The 23256-nt window shown below is 29.3% G+C and overlaps 1 protein-coding gene and 1 long non-coding RNA gene across 3 annotated transcripts; both read right to left on the bottom strand.

Moving 5' to 3' along the window:
- Positions 1-11837: 11837 nt before the first annotated feature.
- On the bottom strand, positions 11838-18492 carry LOC101265949 (calcium-dependent protein kinase 8). Of its 2 annotated transcripts, none has more exons than XM_004228472.5 (9): positions 18244-18492; positions 17101-17638; positions 15209-15332; positions 14983-15126; positions 14502-14654; positions 14262-14377; positions 13839-14006; positions 12817-13047; positions 11838-12249 (listed from the first exon to the last, which is right to left on the bottom strand). In XM_004228472.5, the coding sequence occupies exons 2-9, from the start codon at positions 17611-17613 to the stop codon at positions 12097-12099; spliced, it is 1602 nt and encodes a 533-aa protein (XP_004228520.2). In that variant the 5' UTR covers positions 17614-17638; positions 18244-18492; the 3' UTR covers positions 11838-12096. The 2 variants fall into 2 exon arrangements, with proteins under 2 accessions (XP_004228520.2, XP_010315159.2); XM_010316857.4 differs by having other exon boundaries at positions 17963-18472.
- A 1241-nt stretch (positions 18493-19733) lies between these two features.
- Positions 19734-20945, bottom strand: LOC112940697 (uncharacterized). The gene is made up of 3 exons (XR_003244976.2): positions 20789-20945; positions 20580-20654; positions 19734-20212 (listed from the first exon to the last, which is right to left on the bottom strand). It is a non-coding gene; the product is annotated as an uncharacterized lncRNA (long non-coding RNA).
- Positions 20946-23256: the final 2311 nt, after the last annotated feature.

Here is a 23256-nt window from a genome sequence, read left to right as displayed (position 1 = left end):
ATCTTCAATTCTTTTCCTCAATTCATCCTCTTCTTTTTCATCACTTTTCTCAAAACTATTGAAACTTTCTTTTTCATTTTTGCCAAACGCATTGTTATCTCAATCGCCTCTTCTACATTTTCACTCTTGAAACTCGTGTCCTGGTGATGAGACTGTTTAAAATTAGCAGGCTCGTAATATTGAACACTTCTGTTGTCTTAGATTTACATCTTTGAGTACTTCTATAGTCGATGTGTCCCTTGATATCGAAACCTTTTGCATTTCTTGTGATGTGACACATGTGTCCATTTCTATTACTTCAAAATCAAGATGTTTTGGTTTTGAAGTGCCTAGTGATGCCCTTTTCTTGGATATTTGAGAGTCCATAGTAAAATATTGTTCTCTTTTGAACTTGTTTTGGAACTTTCAAGTAAGAGAATGGCTATGATGAAATTGCTCTTTTCAAGTAAGAAAATGGTTTTTCACTACTTTTAAAAAAAAAAAATTAGATTTAGCGATGGATAAAATTTAGTCAATAAACGACTAAAATAATCTAATTTTAAACAATTTAGTGATGAATTAGTGACGAAGATTTAATGTATAAAAGACTTTGAAAGATCAAAGATTTACCAATGTTGAGAAATTGGGATGAAGTGAGGCTATTTAAAGTTTTTTTTTTTTTGAAAAATGTGCCCAAGAAGTTTTTAGGCATAAGGTGTGGAGGGAAAGCTAACAGTGAGTTGACTTGGTAATTGAGTATTGATCAGAGTGAACACATGAAGTTCCGTCTCAATTTATGTAGCAACTTTTCGAATTTTAAAATTTAAATATAATTTTATTTTATTGTAATATTTTTTAAAATATCTTAAGTGATTAATTACTGTAACTTATATTCCTTCATTTAAAAGAGAATGATCCTATTTTCTTTTTAGTCTGTTTCAAAAAAAACGATTTCTTTCTTTTTTTGGTTAATTTTCCACATGACTTGTTTAAGATCACAAGATTAAAGAGTATTATGGTACATTTGACATAACTTTTTAATTTTGAACCATAAGATTAAAAAGTCTTCTTTCTTTTCTTAAACTCCGTTCCAAGTCAAACTAGATCATTCATTTTGAAATGGAGGGACTAGTAACATTATATAACTTTAAGATATGTAAATATTATTTCAAAAACTTAAAAGATTTTATGTCTGAGCTCACGATCAAAATTAAGTTGTTTGACTCTCGAAATTTGAGCAATGACCTATAGATTGAGAGAGAGATAGAGAGAGAGTACCTTTTTAAATAATGTGTCTATATTATACTCCTTCTATTTTAATTTATATGATATAGTTAGAATTTTAAAAGTTAAGTTTTGAAATTTTTACCGCGAAATTTAAATTTATAAGCCTAAAGTTTTTTTAAAAAATAAAATTTATGTATTTAAAATTATGTCAAAATATTGTTGATAATAATTAATAATTTAAATATTACGAGTATATAAAAGAAAATTGGTCAAACAAAACTTGATTAACTTTTGAAATCACAATTAATCACATATATTGAGACAAATGAAGTAACGCCTTCAAGTTCATAGTTTGACAACATCGGCCAATAGCAGACAACATTAGCCAAGGCCTGCACGCATCTGACGCGACATGCACACATCTAGCTAGCGACATAGGCCAACAACTCAGGCAAGGTCTGGATGCATCGACCGTGACATGAGTGTACCTGTCGTGTGACCCGTTGGTCCAAAGCAATATCTCCCCTCCCCCAACCTCCCACCCCCTACCATAATTTTTTTTTAAAATAATAATATTTAGTTTTAAATTAGAATTATTTTTTTTGGTTAGTTTTCTACACACGTTCTTCAATTATACTCGTTTTTGGTTACAATAAAGTCAATAATATATACTCGACCAACTACTACATGTAGGTCCTTGAGAAAAAGAAACGAACCATATGTAAATTTTGGTTAAATAATCGATAACCTCTTAAATTTATCTGATCATTTTATTTAAATATTTAAATTATTATATATTTTAATTCAACACATAAATATATTGAAAAAACTTTCTATTTAACACTTCTAAATCAGTTTAATTTTTTTTTTCACATGCTCACAAAGTGCTCATTAATTTGAACATGCATGTGATTTTACAATTTAAAATCATGACATATACTTAAATGATTGACTCAATATCTATGTAATGGACAATTTCTATTACTAAATAAAAATTATTATTTTTTAAATAAACGGGTCAGACGAGTTATAATGTAAACACATTAATAATTCAAAAAATGTCCCACATGAATTTTTTTTAAAAATAAATTAGGGATGGATGGGGTAATAAGAGTGTAGACACACATAAATAATTAAAAAAAAAATATTCCACATTTTTTTATAGTCCTTCCTAGGGAAGCTTCTCAAAAGTAAAAACACAATAATTATAATAATCTAAATTAATGGTTTAAAAGCTTCTTTAGCACAATATAAGAATTAAAACAAACCTATAAATAACCTCACTTCATCACACATTCTACTTAAATTGAATACCCTCAAATATTCTCTCAATATATCTTCTTGCAACTTTTTTTTTTTGTTTTTTCGAGATTTTCTGGTATTCGAGATTCATCGATTAAAATATTTTTTATTGAATAGTTATTCATTTCATACGATTCGAGTTTGGGATATATCGTTTTCAACTATGTTGAGTTCCACATTTGAGATGATATTTATGGTTTCTTCAAATTCTCATATTATATTTTGTTTTTGCAATTTTATCATAGTTATTCTCCTAGTAAGTGGCTTCCAATCTAGTTCACAAGATGATAACACTACCAATGTTCTTGGTCATGACATGTCCAAGAGAAAACAAGCACAAGGGAGTTCCAAAGCTACACAATTTCAAAAATATAAGAATGATCTTGATTATCAAGTTAGAGAAATGGACACATGTGTTACATCACAAGAAATGCAAATATTTTTGATATCGAGTAACACATCGACCATAAAAGTACTCCGAGATATAAATCAAGACAACAGAAGTGAAGCATACAATGTTGATGTTCGTTCTAAGTATCACGAATCTGCTAATTTCAAGTGTGAAAATGTAGAAGATGTGAGTGATAGAGAAATGGACACACATGTCACATCAAAAGAGATGCATACATTTTCGGCATCAAGTGACATATCGACAACAGAAGTACTCAAGGAGGTAAATCATGACAATAAAAATGAAGCATACGACGATGCTGCTCATTTTCAACATCATGAGTCTGCCAATTGTGAACAATCTCTTCATCAAGACACGAATTTCAAGTGTGAAAATACAGAAGAGACGAATGCTAATATTACAATTGACACAAAAATGTATCTAGCAAAAACAAGAAAAGAGACAAATGACTACAATTTTGAGAGAAGTGATGGGAAAGAAGATGATGAATTAAGGAAAAGAATTGAAGATTTTATTGAGAAAATCAACAAGGGTTGGAGGGCAGAAAAATTGGGAACATGTTATCAAAAGTCAATTAGTTTATAATTCAGTAACTTGTACTAGAATCTAGAAAGGAAAAAATAGATGATATATAACTATGATTGCCAATTTTGTAATTAGGACCTCTTTATTATCCACTCTCTCAATTTTCGTGAGATCATTAGAATTTAAAAAAAAGTCAAACTTTTTAATTACGATTTTTATATGTTTTTTTTTAACTATTTTAAATCGTAAATTGTTATTACTTTTTGACAAGTTTTATTGTATTTTTCAAATATGTAAAGTTCATTTTGACAAATTTTCAAAAATTGACTCTCTTAATTATGATATCACAACATGAATCCATCTCAATGATCTTTTTTTTTTTTTTTTTAGTTGAATAAGTAAGGTAACTAAGATTAAGCCAATTGTGGGATACCATTGACAACGGATCAATTAAGATTAACAAATTTTTTAAATCAATAAATTTTTGAAGATGAAATATCAATGATATTTTAAACGATCTCACGAAGTAAAAAGTGAAGAATTTAACAAGATTGCCACATGTAGGTTTTTGAATATGATCAATAAACTCGTTTTTTGTTATAGAAAGTCAACTATATACTCATCCTAACATGGAAGAAGTGTTAAAATACTCCAATTAGAAGGTCTTGTGGCATAATATTAATATTAATTTATTTTGTTACGTAAAAAAAATCTAATGATAATTTTAATTGAGTAATTTTATTAATATAAAGATATACAGTGAATTTATTAATATAAAACAAAATTTAATGACTTTACTGTAGGGAGAGGTTTTAAGCACTCTAATTGGAAGCTCTTATGGCATAATAATTTATCTTGTTATGTTAAAAAAAAAATAATGATAATTTTAAATACGTAATTTTATTAATATAAAGGCATTAATAAAGTGATTTTATTGATTTATAATTAAATTTAATGATTTTACTAAATAAATTTTTTATAATTGACTAATCTTTTAAAATATTAACTATCATTAATTACATAAATTTATCAGATAATTTTATTTAAATATTTAAACTATCATATATTTCAATTGAACACGTAAACATATAATAAAATGGTCTTATCTGACACTTTCGACCCATAATTTGAATTACTTTTTTTGTTCCCACATATTCACAAAAGTGCTCATCAATTAAAACATACAACACACATTAATAATTTAAAAATGTCCCACTTGTATACCTTTTCTTTAATAGGGGATGGAGGGGTAATGTAGAGTGTAGACACAAATAAATTATTATTAAAAAATTATCATACATTTTTATAGTCCTTCTAAGGGAAGCTTTTCAAAAGTTAACACAGTAAATATCATTATCTAAAAAGCTTCTTTGACACAATTTAAGAGTCAAAACAAACCTTTAAATAAGCCTCACTTCATCACATTCTACATAAATTGAACACCTAAACATCTTCTCATTTCTATCAATAATAATATCTTCTTGCAACTTAGTCTTCTGATATTCGAGATTCACTAGATTGACTAATCTAAATTTGTATTAAGCTTGGTCCGTCAATCGAGGGATAAAAAACTCCTAGCGAAAAAGTTATTTGTTCTGTAGGCACGAACTCGAGATATCATTTTCAAATATGTTGACTTCCACATTTGAGATGATCTTTATGGCTTCCTCCAATTCCCACATTATATTTTGTTTTTGCAATTTTATAATAGCTATTCTCCTTGTAAGTGGCTTTCAATCTAGTTCACAAGATAACACTACCAATATTCTTGATCATGACATGTCCAAGAGAAAAGAAGTACAAGGCAATCCCAAGGCTACAAATTTTCACAAAGGTATGAATGACACATCAACCATAGAAGTACTCGTGGATATAAATCAAATCAATAAAAATGAAGCATACGACAATATCGCTTGTGTTCAATATCACGAGTCTATTTATTCTAAACAGTCTCATCATCAAGAGACGAGTTTTAAGTTTGAGAATGTAGATGGAGCAATTGCTAGTGGTACAATTGATAGAAAAATGGACACACATGTCACATCAGAAGAGATACATACATTTTCGATATTGAATGACATATCGACCATAGAAGTACTCAAGGAGGTAAATCAAGACAACAAAAATGAAGCATACGATAATGCTACTCATTTTCAACATCACGAGACTGATATTGATAAACAATCTCTTCATCAAGACACGAGTTTCGAGTTTGAAAATATAGAAGAAGCGAGTGTTAATATTACAATTGATACGAAAATAAATTTGGCAAAACCAAGAAAAAAGACATATGACAACAATTTTGAGAAAAGTGATGAGAAAGAAGATGATGAATTAAGGAAAAGAATTGAAGATTTTATTGAGAAAATCAATAAGGGTTGGAGGGCAGAAAAATTAGGAACATGTTATCAAAGTCAATGAACTTTATAATTGCTAATTTGCACTAGAAATTAGAAGATAAAATAGTTGTTATTCAATTGTGATTGGCAATTTTGTAAGGAACACTTTATTATATTTTCAGTCTTAATTTACGTGACATTATTTGAATTTTAAAAAACAAATAATTATTATATAATTTAAATATTTTGTATGGTCAGTCATTTTTGACTTTAAGTGTGTAAATTTTATTTTAGAAACTTACACTATGTTTGGATCATTGTTATCCATTGTATTGTATTGTATCGTTATTATACCTACAATGTTTGTATTGATTGTTACTTAAAGTGTATTGTACTGTAATGTTAAATTTCGTTATTTCGTAATAATGAAAATCCATATTTTATGGAACAACCAGTTTGGTGTGTTCCTATTGTTACTTAATTTCTTTTTTCAATTATATTTTTACATAATATTTGAAAATACTATTTTACCCTTTGCCTTAATTATTTAAACCTAGTCAAACCTTCTATCCTAGAATAATTAAGAATATTTAAGTAAATTTATAAATTACAATACAGTACGATACAATCAAACCAAACAATTAGAATGTTACTAAACAACAACAAACAATACAATTTAGCTAAACGTTATATCTACCATACAATACAATACAATAGAGTATAATACAATACAATACATTATGAAACAATTAGTAACAATGATCTAAACAAAGTGTTAAAAAGGATTTTTTTTTTCTTCTATAAGAATGATGGGTATAATTGATTATCAATTTATCATTAACTTTATTTTTTTGGGCCATGTCATGTATCATTCAATAATTGAACTTCTATGGAAGGTAGAATTCTTGACCTAACTTAATTAATTCATATTTTGAATTGTTTTATTTCTTTATTGGTAGCCAATCATATGACAAGTTTTTAGGCCAATAAACTTCTTGACATCAATATTTATAAGCAAGCTAATATTGAAAAAAATGAAATAAGTGAAAATCTTTGTAATACATATCTCAAATTCATATAATAATATAAAATTCAAGCTTTTGAAATTCTATATGATATAGTCCAACAGACAAAAGTTATACCCCAAGTAGTTGTTTATGTAAAAAATAATAGTCTCTTATATTTGAGGAACTTAAATATGCATTGAGCATTTTTTATTCTTTAGAAAAAATACCAGAATTTAAAAATTATAATCTCCATCAAATATTTATGGAATTTGTTCGGTTAGATTTAACAGAACTTTATAATCTTAAACACCAGTAAAGTTTGATCGAAATCTAAAACATATAGTACGAAAAATTGCACAGATATTAAAAAAATATTAAATAAAAATTACACCTCAACAGAAATACCAGACTCTAAAATAATAAATAAAACAATTGAAATTACAAAAATCCGTACACTCTACACAAGCTTTACCCCTACCTCGAACCCCATAATTTCTATCTAAATTATACAAATATTTTAAAATAATATTTTTTTTATCCCAATAAATAAATAAATTATAATTCTACTTGTATTTTTATTTAAAAAAATTATTTTTTCATCCTATCAACCACACCCTAATAATTTAAGAATGCCCACATGGACAATCTTTGAAGATAGTGTAGACACACATAAATTATTCAAAATTGTCCCAAATTTAGTACTACTTCCTAGGGAAGCTTTACATAAATAACACTAAAATATCATTAACTTTATTTCTAAAAATATTGGTCCAAAAGCTTCTTTGGCACATTTTGAGAATCAAAACAAACCTTTAAATAGCCTCACTTCATCACATTCTACTTAAAATCAACACCTAAATATCTTCTCAAGCCTATCAATATCTTCTTGCAACTTATTTGTTTTAGTTTTTTTTTTTTTTTTGGTTCAGTCTTCAGGTATTCGAGATTTACTAGATTAACTAATTCAAATTTATATCGAAATTATCCACCAAAGTGTAAAACACTTCTTGTCAAAAAGTCATCCATTCTCAAGGCTCAAACTCGAAATATCATTTTCAATAATGTTAAGCTCCACATTTGAGTTGATATTTATTGCTTCTTCTAATTCTCACATTATATTTTGTTTGTGCAATTTTATCATAGCAATTATCCTACTTAGTGGCTTCCAATCTAGTTCACAAGATGATAACACCAACAATATTCTTGATCATGACATGTCCAAGAGAAAACAAGCACAAGGCAATCCCAAGGCTACACAATTTTATAAAGGTATGAATGATCTTGATTATCAAGTTAGAAAAATGGACACATGTGTCACATCACAAGAAATGCAAACATTTTCGATATCGAGCGATACGCCGATCATAGAAATACCCCGAGATATAAATCAAGACAAAAAAAGTGAAGCATACTACGTTGATGCTAGTTGTCAATATCACGAGACTGCTGATTTTAACTCGTCTCATTATCGAGAGACGAATTCCAAGAGTGAAAATATAGAAATTGATACAAAAATGGATACACGTGCCACATCAAAAGAAATGCATACAATTTTTATATCGACCAAAAAAGTACTCAAGGAGGTAAACCAAGACAATAAAAGTGAAGCATATAACGACGCTGCTCGATTACCATCAACACAATCTCTTTATCAAGACACGAATTTCAAGGGCGAGAATGTAGAAGAAACAAGTGCTCATGATACAAATGACACAAAAATATATTTAGCAAAAACAAAAAAGGAAAATTTTGAAGAAAATAATGAGGAAAAAGAGGATGAATTGAGAAAAAGGATTGAAGATTTTATTGAGAAGATTAATGAGGGTTGGAGGGCAGAAAAATTAGGAATATTTTATCAAAGTCAAAATAATTGTATGTCAAACAAGAAACTTTGTACTATAGTTTAGATGAAAAAAAATAAATTAGTTGTTATATATAACTCTGATTGACAATTTTGTAAGCCGCCCTTTATTACTCTCTTCATCTCAATTTATGTATAGTAATATTCAGATTTCAAAAAATAAACGAGTTTTTCCAAATTCTTGATTTTTAATATCTGTTAAATATTTTGAATTGCCAATTATCATGAACCATGAGTATTTTTACGTAAATGATCTAAATATATAAATTTCATTTCAAGAAACTTAAAATTTACATATATTTAAATTCTACGATTCTTAAAATTTGTTACATAAATTGAGACAAATGGAGTATTTCTTTTCTTTCTTATTGGATTTTAAGTCCTAAAAATTGTAGTTGTTGGCATTATAATGGAAAAATGCTTAAGTTGATAAATAAAAAACAAAAGAAGCAATAATTGTTAGAAGATTCAAGAAATAATTATAGCAATGTGGGTATAATTAATTATCAATTTATCATTAAAGAATTGAAACTTTTATGGATGGTAGAACTCTTAACTAACATTAATCATGATTTATACGAACACAACGTGAATACATGTCAATGCTCATTTAAAATTGTTTTCTTTATTAAAATAATTAGGTAAGATAATCATTGTGATGAATTTTTGAAAACATAAGTTAAATTTACATTTATATATATAAATAATTTTTTTTTTATATACACATTATAATTTATCGTCGAGAAGGTTCAGATGAATCCCCTAACTTCCTCTAGATTATTTATTCGTAAAATTTCACAAACAGAATTCGATAAATATTTAATAAAAAATAACAACATTAACTTTTTTGACAAAATTAAAATATAAAAAAAAGTCATAAACTTAGCTTTCACACCACACCTCACCATCAAAATTATCAAAAATGTGTTTAAAAAAAAAAAGCTTAGTTGGCACATGACTTTTTTTTAAAAGTCAATGAAATTAGCCTTTAAAAAGGGGGCTTAAAATCCTAATCCATCACAATTATGATTTTATTAGTTATCCTATATATTTTTTTGTGTTTTCTACAATCATGTTGAGTTCAACATTTGAGTTATTCAATCAAGAAAATTCCATTAATTCTTTTGTTGCATTCATTTTTTGCAATTTGATCATTGTTATTTTACTAATTAATAATAATAGTAGCTCAAAAATTAGTGACAACAAAATTGTTCCACTTTCCAAGAGTAATATTGTGAAAAATAATTGTTCTATTTTGAACAAGAACAATGGTTTAACACATACAATTGAAGCAACCACAAGTATAAAAATGGTTGCAAGGGACATTGACAACAACCACAACGACGACGACGACGACGACGATGAGAGGAGGGATGATGAGGAAGAAGAAGAAGAAGATGATGAGCTAACAAGAAAAGTTGAAGAATTTATTGAGAAGGTAAATAGATGTTGGAAAGAAGAGAAATTGAATGCATAATTTTGTAAGTTTTTGTTGTTTCTTTTTGTTAGGTAGAGGAATGTAGAATGTACCAGATATTTCGAGTTTGATTTCTCAAATGATCACGTAACGTTTTGAGTAAATTGAGTGAGTGATGATATGAGAAATTAGGACTAAGTTTTTATTGTGGATATATGTAATGGATTGATATTGCAATTTTTTCTTGATGAAAGAATATCCAAGTTATTTGAAGTACTAATTATTATTATCAATGTTATTTGAACTCTTTGAAAATATCGATAGGTGTGTATCAAATTTTTTTAGTGTATTTTTAAAAATTCGATATATGTATATAACAACATTTTTAAAGAATATGATTATAGCCGAAGTAATGTACATGTAAGAGGAAAGACAAAATATTATCCGCTTTGGTCTAACATACTTTACGAATTCATCCTTTCGATTCTGTTATCATCGAATCATTTTTAATTGTTGTGTTGCGTTTTTTAAAAGTCAATTTAATAAATTTTCAAAAGTAAAATTAGATTACATTAATTTGATATTTTTTTAAAAAAAATAGATATTAAAAATTATACGAAAAATACTATAAATTACATTTTTCACATTTTAATATGATAGAAAAAAATACATTGTAAAATATATGATTTTTTTATATAATTTTTACATTAAGAAGAGCTAATAATAGTGAAAGAAAATAAAATATATTTGAAATGGAAGAAAACAACTCTTTTCATCTGTCAACAAAGTTGTTGGAGTAGGTAGTTACCAATAAAAACAAAAAAAAAAAGACTTAAAATTCATAAAATCAATTATATGAATAAGTAGCTCAATAATGAAATATAGAAGAAATAAAATTAATTAGAAGTTGACTTAATCTTTTAAAGATTATTAAAGCTACCAAAGAATTATATTTTCTTAGCTCTTTAATCAGAAATTTCGAGTATGAATCTTACGTATAGAGAAAATCTTGTTGTTAACTTCAGATTCAATATAAATACCAATCTCAGGTCTTCAATTCAATAATTCATAAAATTACAATTTTTTTTAAAAAAAGTAATTACAGAAATCTCATATTTTGTTTTACTTATTACCATTATCCCCTGTAAGTTTCACAAATTTCCAAAATCCCTCATTTTTCTCTTGCGTAAAAAATGTCATTAATATATCCGACCCTCTATTAATGTATCCGCCGACTTCTTTTTAATGTATCAACGCATGTATCCAACCCTCTTTTTAATGTACCGGCGCTTTGATTTTTTGGCTATTAATGTATCCGAATCCTCAATTAATGTATCCAACCCTCTATTGATGTATCTGACCTTCTTTTAAATGTATTAGCGAATGTTCCGACCCTATTTTTAATGTATCAGCGCTTTAATTTTTTGGTCATTAATGTATCCATAGACCCTTCATTAATGTCTCCGTTTGAGAGATTTCTGTAATTATAAACTTTTAAGAAATATATTGTAGTTTTACCTTAAAAATATGTGATTAGGTCCGATGTAAAATCAAATGACATGACGAACAAAGTGGCCTTATTCTAAGGAGCAAACTATTAAAGACTCAAAAGTTGAAACCTAAATCAAAAAATGCAATCCGATCCGATCATATTTAAATTGAAATCGGATTGTAATTTCTTCAACGGACAATTCCAACCAAAATTTTCATATCCAATCTGAACGACCCGAAAGCCCGCCCACCCCTAGTGAAAACAACTAAAATAATGTCTAAGAAGAAAGTATAATATTTTTTTTCATGATCTCTGATTCCATATATTTACAAGTAAAATAAACCTAGTTTGTTAGATTTACACATACAGTCCAAGGATATGCCTATATGGAGCTTAGAGTGGAAAAAATAAAATAAAAAATTTCATGCTCAATGATAAAAAGGAAAAAAAAAAAAAGAAGATATATATGTATTAAAGAAAAAAAAATATATTTTTCTCCTCTTTTTAACATTTCTTTCTTCTGGATTTTGATGATCTAGACTTTGTTTTCAACTTGTAATGAGCCTTCCCTCATCAACTTTAAGCTTAGACTGTTAAAACGTTCACGAGAATACTGTCTCGATGCTTTTCTCCAGTCCGTACCAGCCTTCATCATCGCAGCAAATTCCTCATAACTAATCCGACCATCCTGCACACGTTTTGACACAAGACGATACAAGACTGAGCTCACAAAACTCCAGATAAGAAGCTAATACAAATGAGTGGGGATGTTGTTAGAGATGAGATGGAAAACAGCTAACAAAACTTGAATTCTGTAGCAGACATGTAACGAGCAGCAGGTTAACCAACCGTGTAAATCATGAAGCGAACAGGGAGAGCATAATGTCACAGCACTAGAGAGTAATGACCGGTAGTACATATGTGATGGGAAGAACAGATGCCATCAATGTATACATGTATTTCATTTGTCACAGCACTAGAGTTTCGTTAGCAACACATATGTGCTAGAAAGTGTGCATGCCATCAAAGTATAATACGTTTATATAACATGACGGACTTTAGAGATACAATAAGTCACAACTAGGTGGAGTATTTGAGCTCTAAACTCAAACGAGGGTTCAGAAGGGAACTTCAAAATGAGAACTCATTAAGATGTAAACATTAGCATCGATGCATAATATTTGCACTATGAAGTATGAACCAAAGAACGAAAAGTTACTAAATGGTGTACGTGCACATAAATGGACATACTGACCTTGTCTGTATCAACGTCATGCATAATGGCATTGGTGACTTCCTCGCTGTTGCTGTCGTCTTCATCCCTCAAAGCACTACGAAGCTCTTCGATTTCTATGAAACCACTCTGATTTTTGTCGAAAAATGAAAATGCTTTGTGCAGGTGTTCATCATTGGCCATCTTTCTAAGATGAATAGATACAGCAACAAACTCTGGATAATTTAAACTTCCATCTCCATCAACGTCAGCCTGTAAAACCGATACAGAATAAGAAAAACATAAAACAAAAGTTCAAGGAAATAAAATAATAAAAAAGATAAGCATCCTTCAGGTCGAAGATGCAAAAGGATCAAGAGAAATGTTTTTTTTTCCTTTCTGGATAATAATAAGCATTGAACCAGGGATGCTAAGACAAGCGAAATGTCAAGCTAATTTTGCTACAGATTTTCCTTTTTTCTACATTGAAATGGTAGAAAAATGTTACAACTTATATTGACAAAATATATTTTGTAATCAATCAATTTTTTGACAGTAGGGTGACAGACAAAAGTCTAATGCTAAATTCTTATCAACAACAACTACGATTTGATCCCAAACTAGTTGGGCTTGGCCCTAAGCTATATGAGTATTACAGATCTTTTTCATCTCCGTGAATTTCTTAAAATTTTCTTAATCTCACGGTTATCCCTGCATCTACGTGCAAATCTCTAATCAAACTGAGACTCTTAGTAAACATTGAGACACTAATGTCAGTGTACCACCAACAATCTAGCCTTAATCCAACTACTTGGTATCCTTTACTTCCATTGAATATTTTCTTTACTAAGTTCACATGGATTCCATGTAGTTTTCGGTCATTTTAAAATAATGTCCATTGATGTAATTTACAGTTCTACGTAAGACATGGCCATATCATCTCAGGCACCTGTTTTCTCTTTGAGGCAGAAAAGTTTAGCAGCTAACTTTCAAATATTATGTTACCCCCGGTAGAGCTATAAGAAATCTGATCGAGCCAAGAAGCAGGGCATGAGACCGCTTACCGCTTCCATGAGAATATGAAGATCAGCATCAGGGATTTGATGGCCAAGCTTCTGCAAGCCATCTTTAAGTTCATTCAGGTTTATCTTGCCCTTCTTTCCGGTATCCATCATTTCAAATGCTTCCTTCATTCCAGCGACTTCCTCCGCAGACAAAAACTCAGCTATAACCTGTTTGGAATACAAGAAAGTACATATATCAAGATAAAAAAACGAAACTTGATCAAAATTTTGAGAACCGCCTCTCATTTTTTACGATGAGAATTAAGTTTTTATTAAATAGCACAAGGCAGTGCAGTAAATAATTAAGACACAACCTTCTCTCCTTCATTTCGATCTATGAGGAAAAGCATATGAATTCATCTTTAGTGGACAGTGAAGAAACCAGAGCTTATAAATATGATTGCAGACTAAGTGTGTGCTTACCGTCAGAGCTTTTTTCTTGAGCTTGTTCATTACTGAAAACTGCTTGAGTCTTGCTTTAACAGTCTCACCCAATGAGACGTTTGGTGCTTTCTTTATATTATGTAACCAGGGATGCTCTGCACCACAAGAGTCAAAGCCCCGGAAAAAAATACTTATCAGAGATAGATAGATAGAGAGAGAGAGAGAGAGTAAAACAACGAATGAATAAAGTACAATATCTCAATATTCCACAAACATTACCAAGAACTTGATGAGCTGTGAGCCGTCGAGTTGGATCTGGATCAAGCATTTTCTTTACAAGATCCTTTGCATTATCAGAAACTTTAGGCCATGGATCCCTCTTGAAATCAATCACAGAACGAATAATCGCTTGGGCTACTCCTTGTTCAGTCTCTGCAAATATTCAGAGGAACTTAAGGGAAGTATCAAGAATATGTTAACATATTTATGCAAGTTATTTAGCAAAGTCCAACCCATAAGAACCATTAAGAGAAACCAAAATAATTGAACATGATCTACATTGATTAAAGCAGGGACAGTCTTTCACCTCACTTGCCTCATCATCTAATATTTCAACGACATATTCTAACATGAATCAAGTTCTACTTCATATTCACAATCTTAGTTAATCAATTATCAAGTTCCAAAAATTGCACATGAAAATATCTGCATTGAGGTTCGTTCCATGGTTATAAAAAACGAAGAAATAAAATAAGCAGACCTGCCCAGAAAGGTGGAACACCGCATAGAAGAATGTAAAGTATAACTCCAGCACTCCAGACATCGACCTCTGGTCCATAATTGCGCTTTAGGACCTCAGGAGCCATGTAATAAGGACTTCCCACTATCTCATTAAAGCGTTCCCCTGTTAAAATAATCAAAATGTTAAACCTTTGTTTAGCATGATAAAAGTCTTAAACTCACTGTTTCTTTTCCAATTCCATTACCAGGTTTAAAGAAAACAGACAACCCAAAGTCAATAGCCTTCAGTGGAGCTGTTTCTTTCTTGTTACCAAAAAGAAAATTCTCAGGTTTGAGATCACGATGCATTACCCCTTGCCTGTGACACATCTGCAAAACCATTGGAAATATATGAACTGACCTTTGACAAATAAAAACGGAGACTGGAGAGCGAAACATGACCATAAACATGTATAAAGTTTTCTGCTAATCCAATAGCTTTAGTACCACCAACCAAGCCTTTCAGATAACAGTTAAACACAAACCAAATGAAGAAAAGTTCAAAAGTTATCAACACCACATAATACAATAATCACTCTCTGATTGATCATTTGTGAACACATTCATGATTCACATATGAAAAAAAGATTCCTACCAACTCATAAATATTTTGTAATGTCATTCAGGCCACTATATAGTCGATGCAGAAAAGGACGCTGACTAAATAGAGAATTCAACTTTAATGACCTTTATCATGAACAATCAGTAACTACTTCAGGAGACAACTTAAATTTACCATTGGTTCGCATCTCTCTAAGCTATACGTAGTTAATTAGCTGTTGTTGGTGACTATTCCACTCAAATGAACAACAAATTGCTCTTCCATCTAAAACAGTTTGGACATCAATGGTTCGCAATGAGGATAAAGATCAATATTTGAAGTAAAAAGCACTTGTTTCTGATAGTGTCAACCATATTTACTTCAGTATACAAACTAAATTTAAATTCCATTATCATTTCCCTAAACTGTAGAACTCTGTTTAACTTTGAGTGCAACAATCAAATTCTGTTGTAGGCCGCTATAGCTAATACTCCACAGAAACAAGAAGTGAGTCTTCCACTTAAGAGTACTAGAGTTTGAAAACCAATGGTCAATAATGAAGATAAAGAATAATATTTCACAAGGATAACTATTTCGAATGATCTACTTTCCTAAATATTTGTTACGGTTCTAACTAGCTATCTGCCCAAGACTATGATGAGTTGAAAGATTGTTAGATTTTGGAGGGGGATATCCTATATCACCAATTAACTTCATTTATATCACTAGAATGGTTAAGATTTAGAACATGAATTTGAGTGAGAAGATATAGAGCAATACTACAGTTCACAAGAAACTAAAAAAGTTAAGTAAAACGAGTAAAGAAATAGAACTAGCAAAGACTGAGAACATAAGAAAACCTCTTCTCATACTTTACCATTATTAAAAAAGATAACCACTTCTCATTATAATTTTGGCGGTAAAGGAAATTCCATGAGGATATCAAGGTAAATGCTACAGCATGAACGTACACTAGAATGAAACCATTGATTGCAAAGATCAACACTAGAAATGAATTGAATAATGGTTAGCCAGTTCATATGTTCATATGCAACTTCACCAAGAATATTCACATTTCACCCTGAAATTGCTATCTGCTCAAGATTAGGCTTCTCTTTTAAGATATGATTTTCTTTTTAACTTGAAATTGCCAGACTTCTTTAATAAAAACCCGAAACAACAATACAGGATACATCCGTCATGATATAAAACCCATACAAAAGCTTTGAAGAACTCAGTAAAAGAAACACCAGAAGTTACTACATAAAAACCAAAAAGCATCAATTGTGAACTAAAACAACAACATACTTAGTATAGTCCCACAAGTGGGGTGTGGGAAGGGTAGTGTGTACGCAGCCTTACTCCTACCTTGTGAAGGTAGAGAGGCTATTTCCAATGGACCCTCAGCCTAAGTAAGACATATATAAAAACAATATGAAAAGGAAATACAGTAATGAAGAAGCTATGCTGAAAATAATGGATATAATAAGATAACCTAAGCAAAAGGTAATAAAAGCAGTAGGTAACTGAGAACTAAGAAGCTGATAAAAACTATACCTGAACGACTTCCACGACAGTCTTCAAAATTCCAGCAGCTGCTCTCTCTGTATAGTGGCCTCTAGCAACGATTCGATCAAACAACTCCCCACCCTCACACAATTCCATCACAATGTGCACTGCATTATCATCCTCATAAGTATCCTTCAAGGTCACAATATTCGGATGCACAGGCAAATGTTTCATGATCTCAACCTCTCTCCTAACATCATCAATATCCACTGCAGTCCTTAGCTTCTTTTTAGATATCGATTTGCAAGCATATTTTTCTCCTCCTTCCAAGTCAGTACATAGATAAGTAACCCCAAATTCTCCTCTTCCGAGCTCACGCCCCAAATCATACTTATCATGTATATTTTGCCCTGTTGGTTCTTTTAATACAACTAGCTTGTTTCCACTCCCAGAGGCATGTTTAGTCCCCCCATAATCAATTGAAAAAGGGTTAGGTTTGCTGTTGTTCTTTTTATTCTTTTTTTCGGCAGATTTACCCGGTTTTACACAGCAATTACCCATGATACTTTATAAGATCAACCAACTCCTGAAAAAAAAATTGATTCTTTAGACAACTAAGTACTTTTTCTCCATTTTTTTTACACACAATCCTTGATAAGTCAATAATATATATGATACTACTGTTCATACAACAACAAAATCCTAGCTGTTAATTCAAAATTCCCAAGAATACAAAATCTCCAAGAATCCTGGAAATTATTCAGATTCTGTGAAAATCAAATACTTTTCATTCCAGTAAAAGATTAACTTTTTTTAAAAGGGGTAACAAATTAAGGAAATACACAAGCAATGAAAGCTTAAAGAACACTCAAATGCAGCAAATCCACCTGAAAAATGAAAAAAAACTTACCCGCACCGGCTGTTTACACCCTGAAAAATCAGACAAAAACCAAAAAAGATTGAATCTTTAAACATTACAACAATCAAATCCAAGCTATACAATCAAATTATTCAATAATTCCAAGAAAACAATAAGCACAGATTCATACAAAAGATCTCCAACAATTTTGGAAAAAATAAAAACAAATTAAAGAGTAAAAATAAAGCAACCCCACATCATTATAAACCTCAATAACAATAAAATGCAGCAGAAAGTAAAAAAAAAATATGACAAAAAAAAAAGAACCCCACCTGAAAATTGTTGATTTTTTTCCAATTATAGACCAAAAAAGGGGTAAAAAAGAAGAGAAAAAAGACTAAAAACTAGAGAAAAAGAAATAAAAGGAAAATGATAGGAAGGTTTTATGAATATATGAAACAAAATCCGCCATTGACAGGAGAGAATTAAAGCTTTTTTTTTTGTTTTGTTTTGCAGAGAGAAAAGAGAAAAGTTTTCTCTCCTGCAATTTCCCCTTTCTTTGTCTTTGGCTTCTTTCTATAGCCTTTTTCTAATTTCTAATCTCTACTTTTGAAAAAAAAAAACAAAAAAAAAAAAACTTTTTTTTTCACATAAAAATAATTTTTTTAAAAATATTTTACAACTTCTAGAAATGAATTTTAATTAGTTAGTTGTCATTTTAATTTTAGTGGTGTGTAAATAAGCTTATGTTTATCTCAACAAATTAATTATCAATCATTGATTAACCTAGTCTAGGGTTTATTTTTTACTTCTATTTTGCATATTTTTGTAAAAAAAAATGTCTCAAACTTTTATTGAGAGATGAATTTTAATTTGCTATAATAATAACTTATTTTAATTTATAAAGTAAAATTGATTTTGCGTAAAGTAAAATGTTTTCGCCGACCCTTAGCTTAAGGAAATAAAAAATTTAATATAGTATAGATAAAGAAATAACGAAAAAATAGAAATAAAACTTGATAAAATACTATATACAATGTAACAAACCGTTTTATCTAAAAGGATCGATTGAAGTGTGTCAAAAATCATAAATAAATATCCAAACAACAGAAAGAATAAAAAACTTCAAAAGTAATATTATATATATATATATATATATATATATATATATATATATATATATATATATATATATATTAGATTCTTATCCCCTATTAAAAATTTGTCACAAGAAAAAAATAACATTTGTCAAAAGCTATGTACCTAATCCCCCACAAGTTTTTAAAGCATATATGACTTTATATATATATATAACTAAATTTGATAAAGATAGATATATGATGTTTAGTTGAAAATGCTTAAAAATAAAATTAAAAAAATAATATAAAATATACGTGTGACACTAATTTGAATAAAATGTTGCTTTTTATCTTCGTTGAAATTTAAATACAAAATTTTAGTCATATTATTTTATCTTACTTTACACAATAAATTACTGAGTTCGATTAATGCATATTTCAAATATGGAACAAAAACATTTTACTTTTCGAAAAATTTAAATGAGACATTTGTATTTTAAGATGTGTGCCCCTCTAAATTTAAAGCACCAATATTGCATTTGTATTTACTATAAGATGTGTGCCCCACTTTTACTTAAAGCCTAATCCATTCTAATTTTAACTTGTCATTATTGTTCTTCATAAATTAATAGGTATTTTGTGATTATAAAGTAGTGGTATTGTAAATTGTCCACATTTTCTAAATTAAAAGTCAAAATCATATAAAATAAAATGACATTAAAGAGAAAATAAATCAAGAGAGATTAAAAAAATCGAGCAGAATTGAACAGTGCAACACAATTTTCAAACATGTCTAAAAAGTGTATAGGGTATCAAGTAGTGGCCCTATTACAACTTCATGAAGTCTAGTATTTACTAAATATAAAACCAAAACTTAAAGAAAATGACGTTAGAAAAAGAAATTGATCGATGACATATTTGATGTTCTTGATCGTAAATGATTAATCAAACGCGAAAGAAGTGATTTTGGAGAAATCAAGCTTCTTGTTTAAACCACACCGTCTTGACGCATATCAATTTGAGGCCATAATCCAAATGGTCCTTTGGATGTCCCAAATACAGAATAACCATCCAATTTGCAGCAAAGTAGTAATTTACCATCCTCAGACCTTTATTTTGGTACGATTGAATGAAAACGAGTCTCTTTTAGAGTAAAATTCTCAGTGCAAGGTTCCTTTACATCGTAATCTTTCATTATCCACAACTTACAAGATCTGTCCATCTGCCATTGATAATGAGTATAGTAAAAGCGAAGCATTCCTCCCAATATTGAAACACCATAATCAGAATTTATACCTAACCTGTAGATTTTGAACGTTGGTGGCTCTAGCAACGATATTTCAATATCTCATCAACTTGTCATTTAGCTCGTGGTTGAGGATATAAATAAGGTGTCACATTTTCTTTTTAAAAAGATAGTGTTTCTCAATTTTCTCATATTTTCACGACCAATGATATGTTGCATGAGGATGAATGCATCACAACACATTTATCAACTTCTAAGACTAATGATACTAATTTCACGGTTGACTTCCTAAGAACATGTTAATTATTCATCTCAATCTAAGAGAGGGATAGCCAAAACCTACCTCAGTGTCGATACTTCATTGAACAATCCAATAAGAGCACTTCGTCCACTACACAATCACTGAAATGATCCTCAGCTATCAAAAATGAAAGTAGTTCAATGATATCCATATTGATAAGATTTGAAATTGGCAGTAAAATAATTCAAAAATCACTTCAAAGATCGAAAGAAAAAAATTGGTTTTTTAGTTGAAAATCAAGTTATACTAACCAAAAGAAATTCATAGTTGAACCCCGCCTAATGTTCTGACTCTTGCTTCAAGCTCTGCTCTGGGAGAATGGCCCCACCCGATGTGATCGATGTCGCATCTCGACCTGTTCCCACCCACCCACACAACCCCCCCCCCTAAAAAAAAAAGAAAATGATCAAGAAACTTGTTATTTTTTTTGTGGTTAAAACCGATGGGCAAAGCCCATTTGATATATAAAAAAAAGGAAAACATACAAACATGACTAAGCCCAAAACAGCCCTAACTAAAATAAATTCATAAAAAGATAAGACATTACCTAAAGTTAGATTACCATTTCACCCTTTACACCAAGTTATAATGTTGTATAAATATTTAATTAATTCAAAATTATCATATTATTTTATTATTAAATTTATATTACCTAATGTCAGCATACTTTTTAATGTGAAGAGCTTTTCACTTTTTGCAACTCCATTTCAAACTGAAAGGGAATATGAAAAGTATTGATAATCGTGGTTCAATTATGGACCTTTTAGGTGTAGGATATGCACTTATATTAAAGTTTTGCACATAGATGTAAAATTAAATTGATGTATTGACATAGAAGTGTTAGAGATTGACTTTTGGATAGTATTTTGGTGATTTATGCTAATTAATGTTTTATTAATTATAAAATTATAAGTGGATAAATGAAAATACTCGAACGGTTGAAATCTGTAATCAAAACAACAAAGTGGAATATACATTAAGAACACCATTTATGAAAAAGTATTATGTAATACATAAATATGTTATATGTTGCTCATGATATAATTCATTACACGTTTTGCCTACCTAGTTAAATTTAGTTGGTCAATTTTACAGTTTCAAATAGTATTTAATCATCTATTGTTCAACAAAGAAGTCTTTCGTCTATTTCAACTTATACTTTTTTACTTTATTCTATTATTCAGTACAATGTATTTTTCATATAATTTACATTGTATATACTATCTGTGGTTTTTTTAACATGATATTCGTTATATATGCTTTGTTTGTCTCTATTTATGCGTAGGCGTTGATTGGTCACGAATTTCAAAAGAGAAAAGGAAGACTATTGAAACTTTTAGTTTAATGTAAGTCAAAGAAATTTTTGTAGCGATAAATCATCTCATTAAATATCCGAAATCCCATTACTAAAGGTAAATAAAAAGTTTTAGGGAAAATGCACACGTACCCCTTCAACCTATGTCCGAAATCCCAGAGACACACTTATACTATACAAAGGTCCTATTACCCCCTGAACTTATTATATAAGTAATTTTCTACCCGTTTTCGGTCTACGCGACACTAGTTTGAAAAGAAAAAGTCAATCAGTATTCGGCCGACAAGATAGTGCCACGTAGGCCGAAAAAGGATAGAAAATGATTAATAAAATAAGTTCAGGGGGATAATAGGACCTTAGTATAGTATAAGTGTGTCTCTGAGATTTCGGGCATAGATTGAGGGGGTACTTGTACATCATCCCAAAGTTTTATAACGTTATATTTACTACTAAATAGACAAAAATATCATTTTTTAAGACTGAGTAAAAAATAAAAAATATTACATAAATTGAGATAAAGAAAATATTTAGACTGTCCTATTTTTTTTCTCCGCGTAGAATATCTAACTTGGTTGTTCATGAGAATAACTCAATGATATAAAAGAAACATATAAATACGAAATAATGAAAAATTGATTTATTAGTTTCTTAATTTATTTATTTAATTCAAAAATCCATTTTTTATTAGGTAGAATAGAATTTTAAAACTTTAATTACTAATGTCTTCTTTTTTTTTTTTTTTTGAAAGTAAATTAATAATACTGGTCAACTTAAATTTATAGTAAACCTCACTGTTCAAATTGAGTATTAAATTAATTTGACTTTGTGAGAATATTTGAATCCATTTGGTCAAAATAAGAATTAATGAAAATATATTAAATTAAATAGTCCTGAATTTGATTGTATTTCACCAACTTTTTGAAGAGAGTATTATCTACTAGTTTGAATGTGTGAAAAGTAGATAATATCAAATTAATTAAAATTAGCCATTTTTGGAAAAAATTTCAAAATGTAATTATTGCAGACTCTCCTAATATGAAACATTATTAATAAAAAAATTTAAAATGTCATTTGGTCAAAAGTAAAATAAATAAATTACAGATTTAGTATAACTCAGTTAATGTTAAACATCACTATTCAAAACTCATCTTTTCATCTATTTTTTCCCTTTTTTGCCCCTTATTTTATATATATATATATATCTCTAACAAATGTGCAATTTATTCCATTAATTTAGCATTTTTTCCTTAGAATTTGTGGTAAAAATGATTTTTCTATGTCAATCCTAGATAGATCTGATTGTTTTATGTCTTGTGGAGTTTCTTGTTCTTCAATTTTAAGTAAAACATATCAAGGATTGAAAAAAAGAAAAATCCCGATTTGGATTTGCATTTCATTTTAACA

The sequence above is a fragment of the Solanum lycopersicum genome, chromosome 1 (genome assembly GCF_036512215.1).
Source record: "Solanum lycopersicum chromosome 1, SLM_r2.1".
NCBI classification, from domain to species: Eukaryota; Viridiplantae; Streptophyta; class Magnoliopsida; order Solanales; family Solanaceae; genus Solanum; species Solanum lycopersicum.
This window is presented reverse-complemented; position numbering and strand designations above follow the sequence as displayed.

What these genes read in the sequence shown, in the direction of transcription:
- LOC101265949 (XM_004228472.5), bottom strand. Translation starts at nt 17,613, where the DNA reads ATGGGTAATTGCTGTGTAAAACCGGGTAAATCTGCCGAAAAAAAGAAT. An exon ending in GTCTGTTTTCTTTAAACCTG is followed by an intron (nt 15,127 to 15,208) that starts GTAATGGAATTG and finishes TTATTTTAACAG; the next exon opens with GGGAACGCTTTAATGAGATA. An exon ending in TGTTCCACCTTTCTGGGCAG is followed by an intron (nt 14,655 to 14,982) that starts GTCTGCTTATTT and finishes GAATATTTGCAG; the next exon opens with AGACTGAACAAGGAGTAGCC.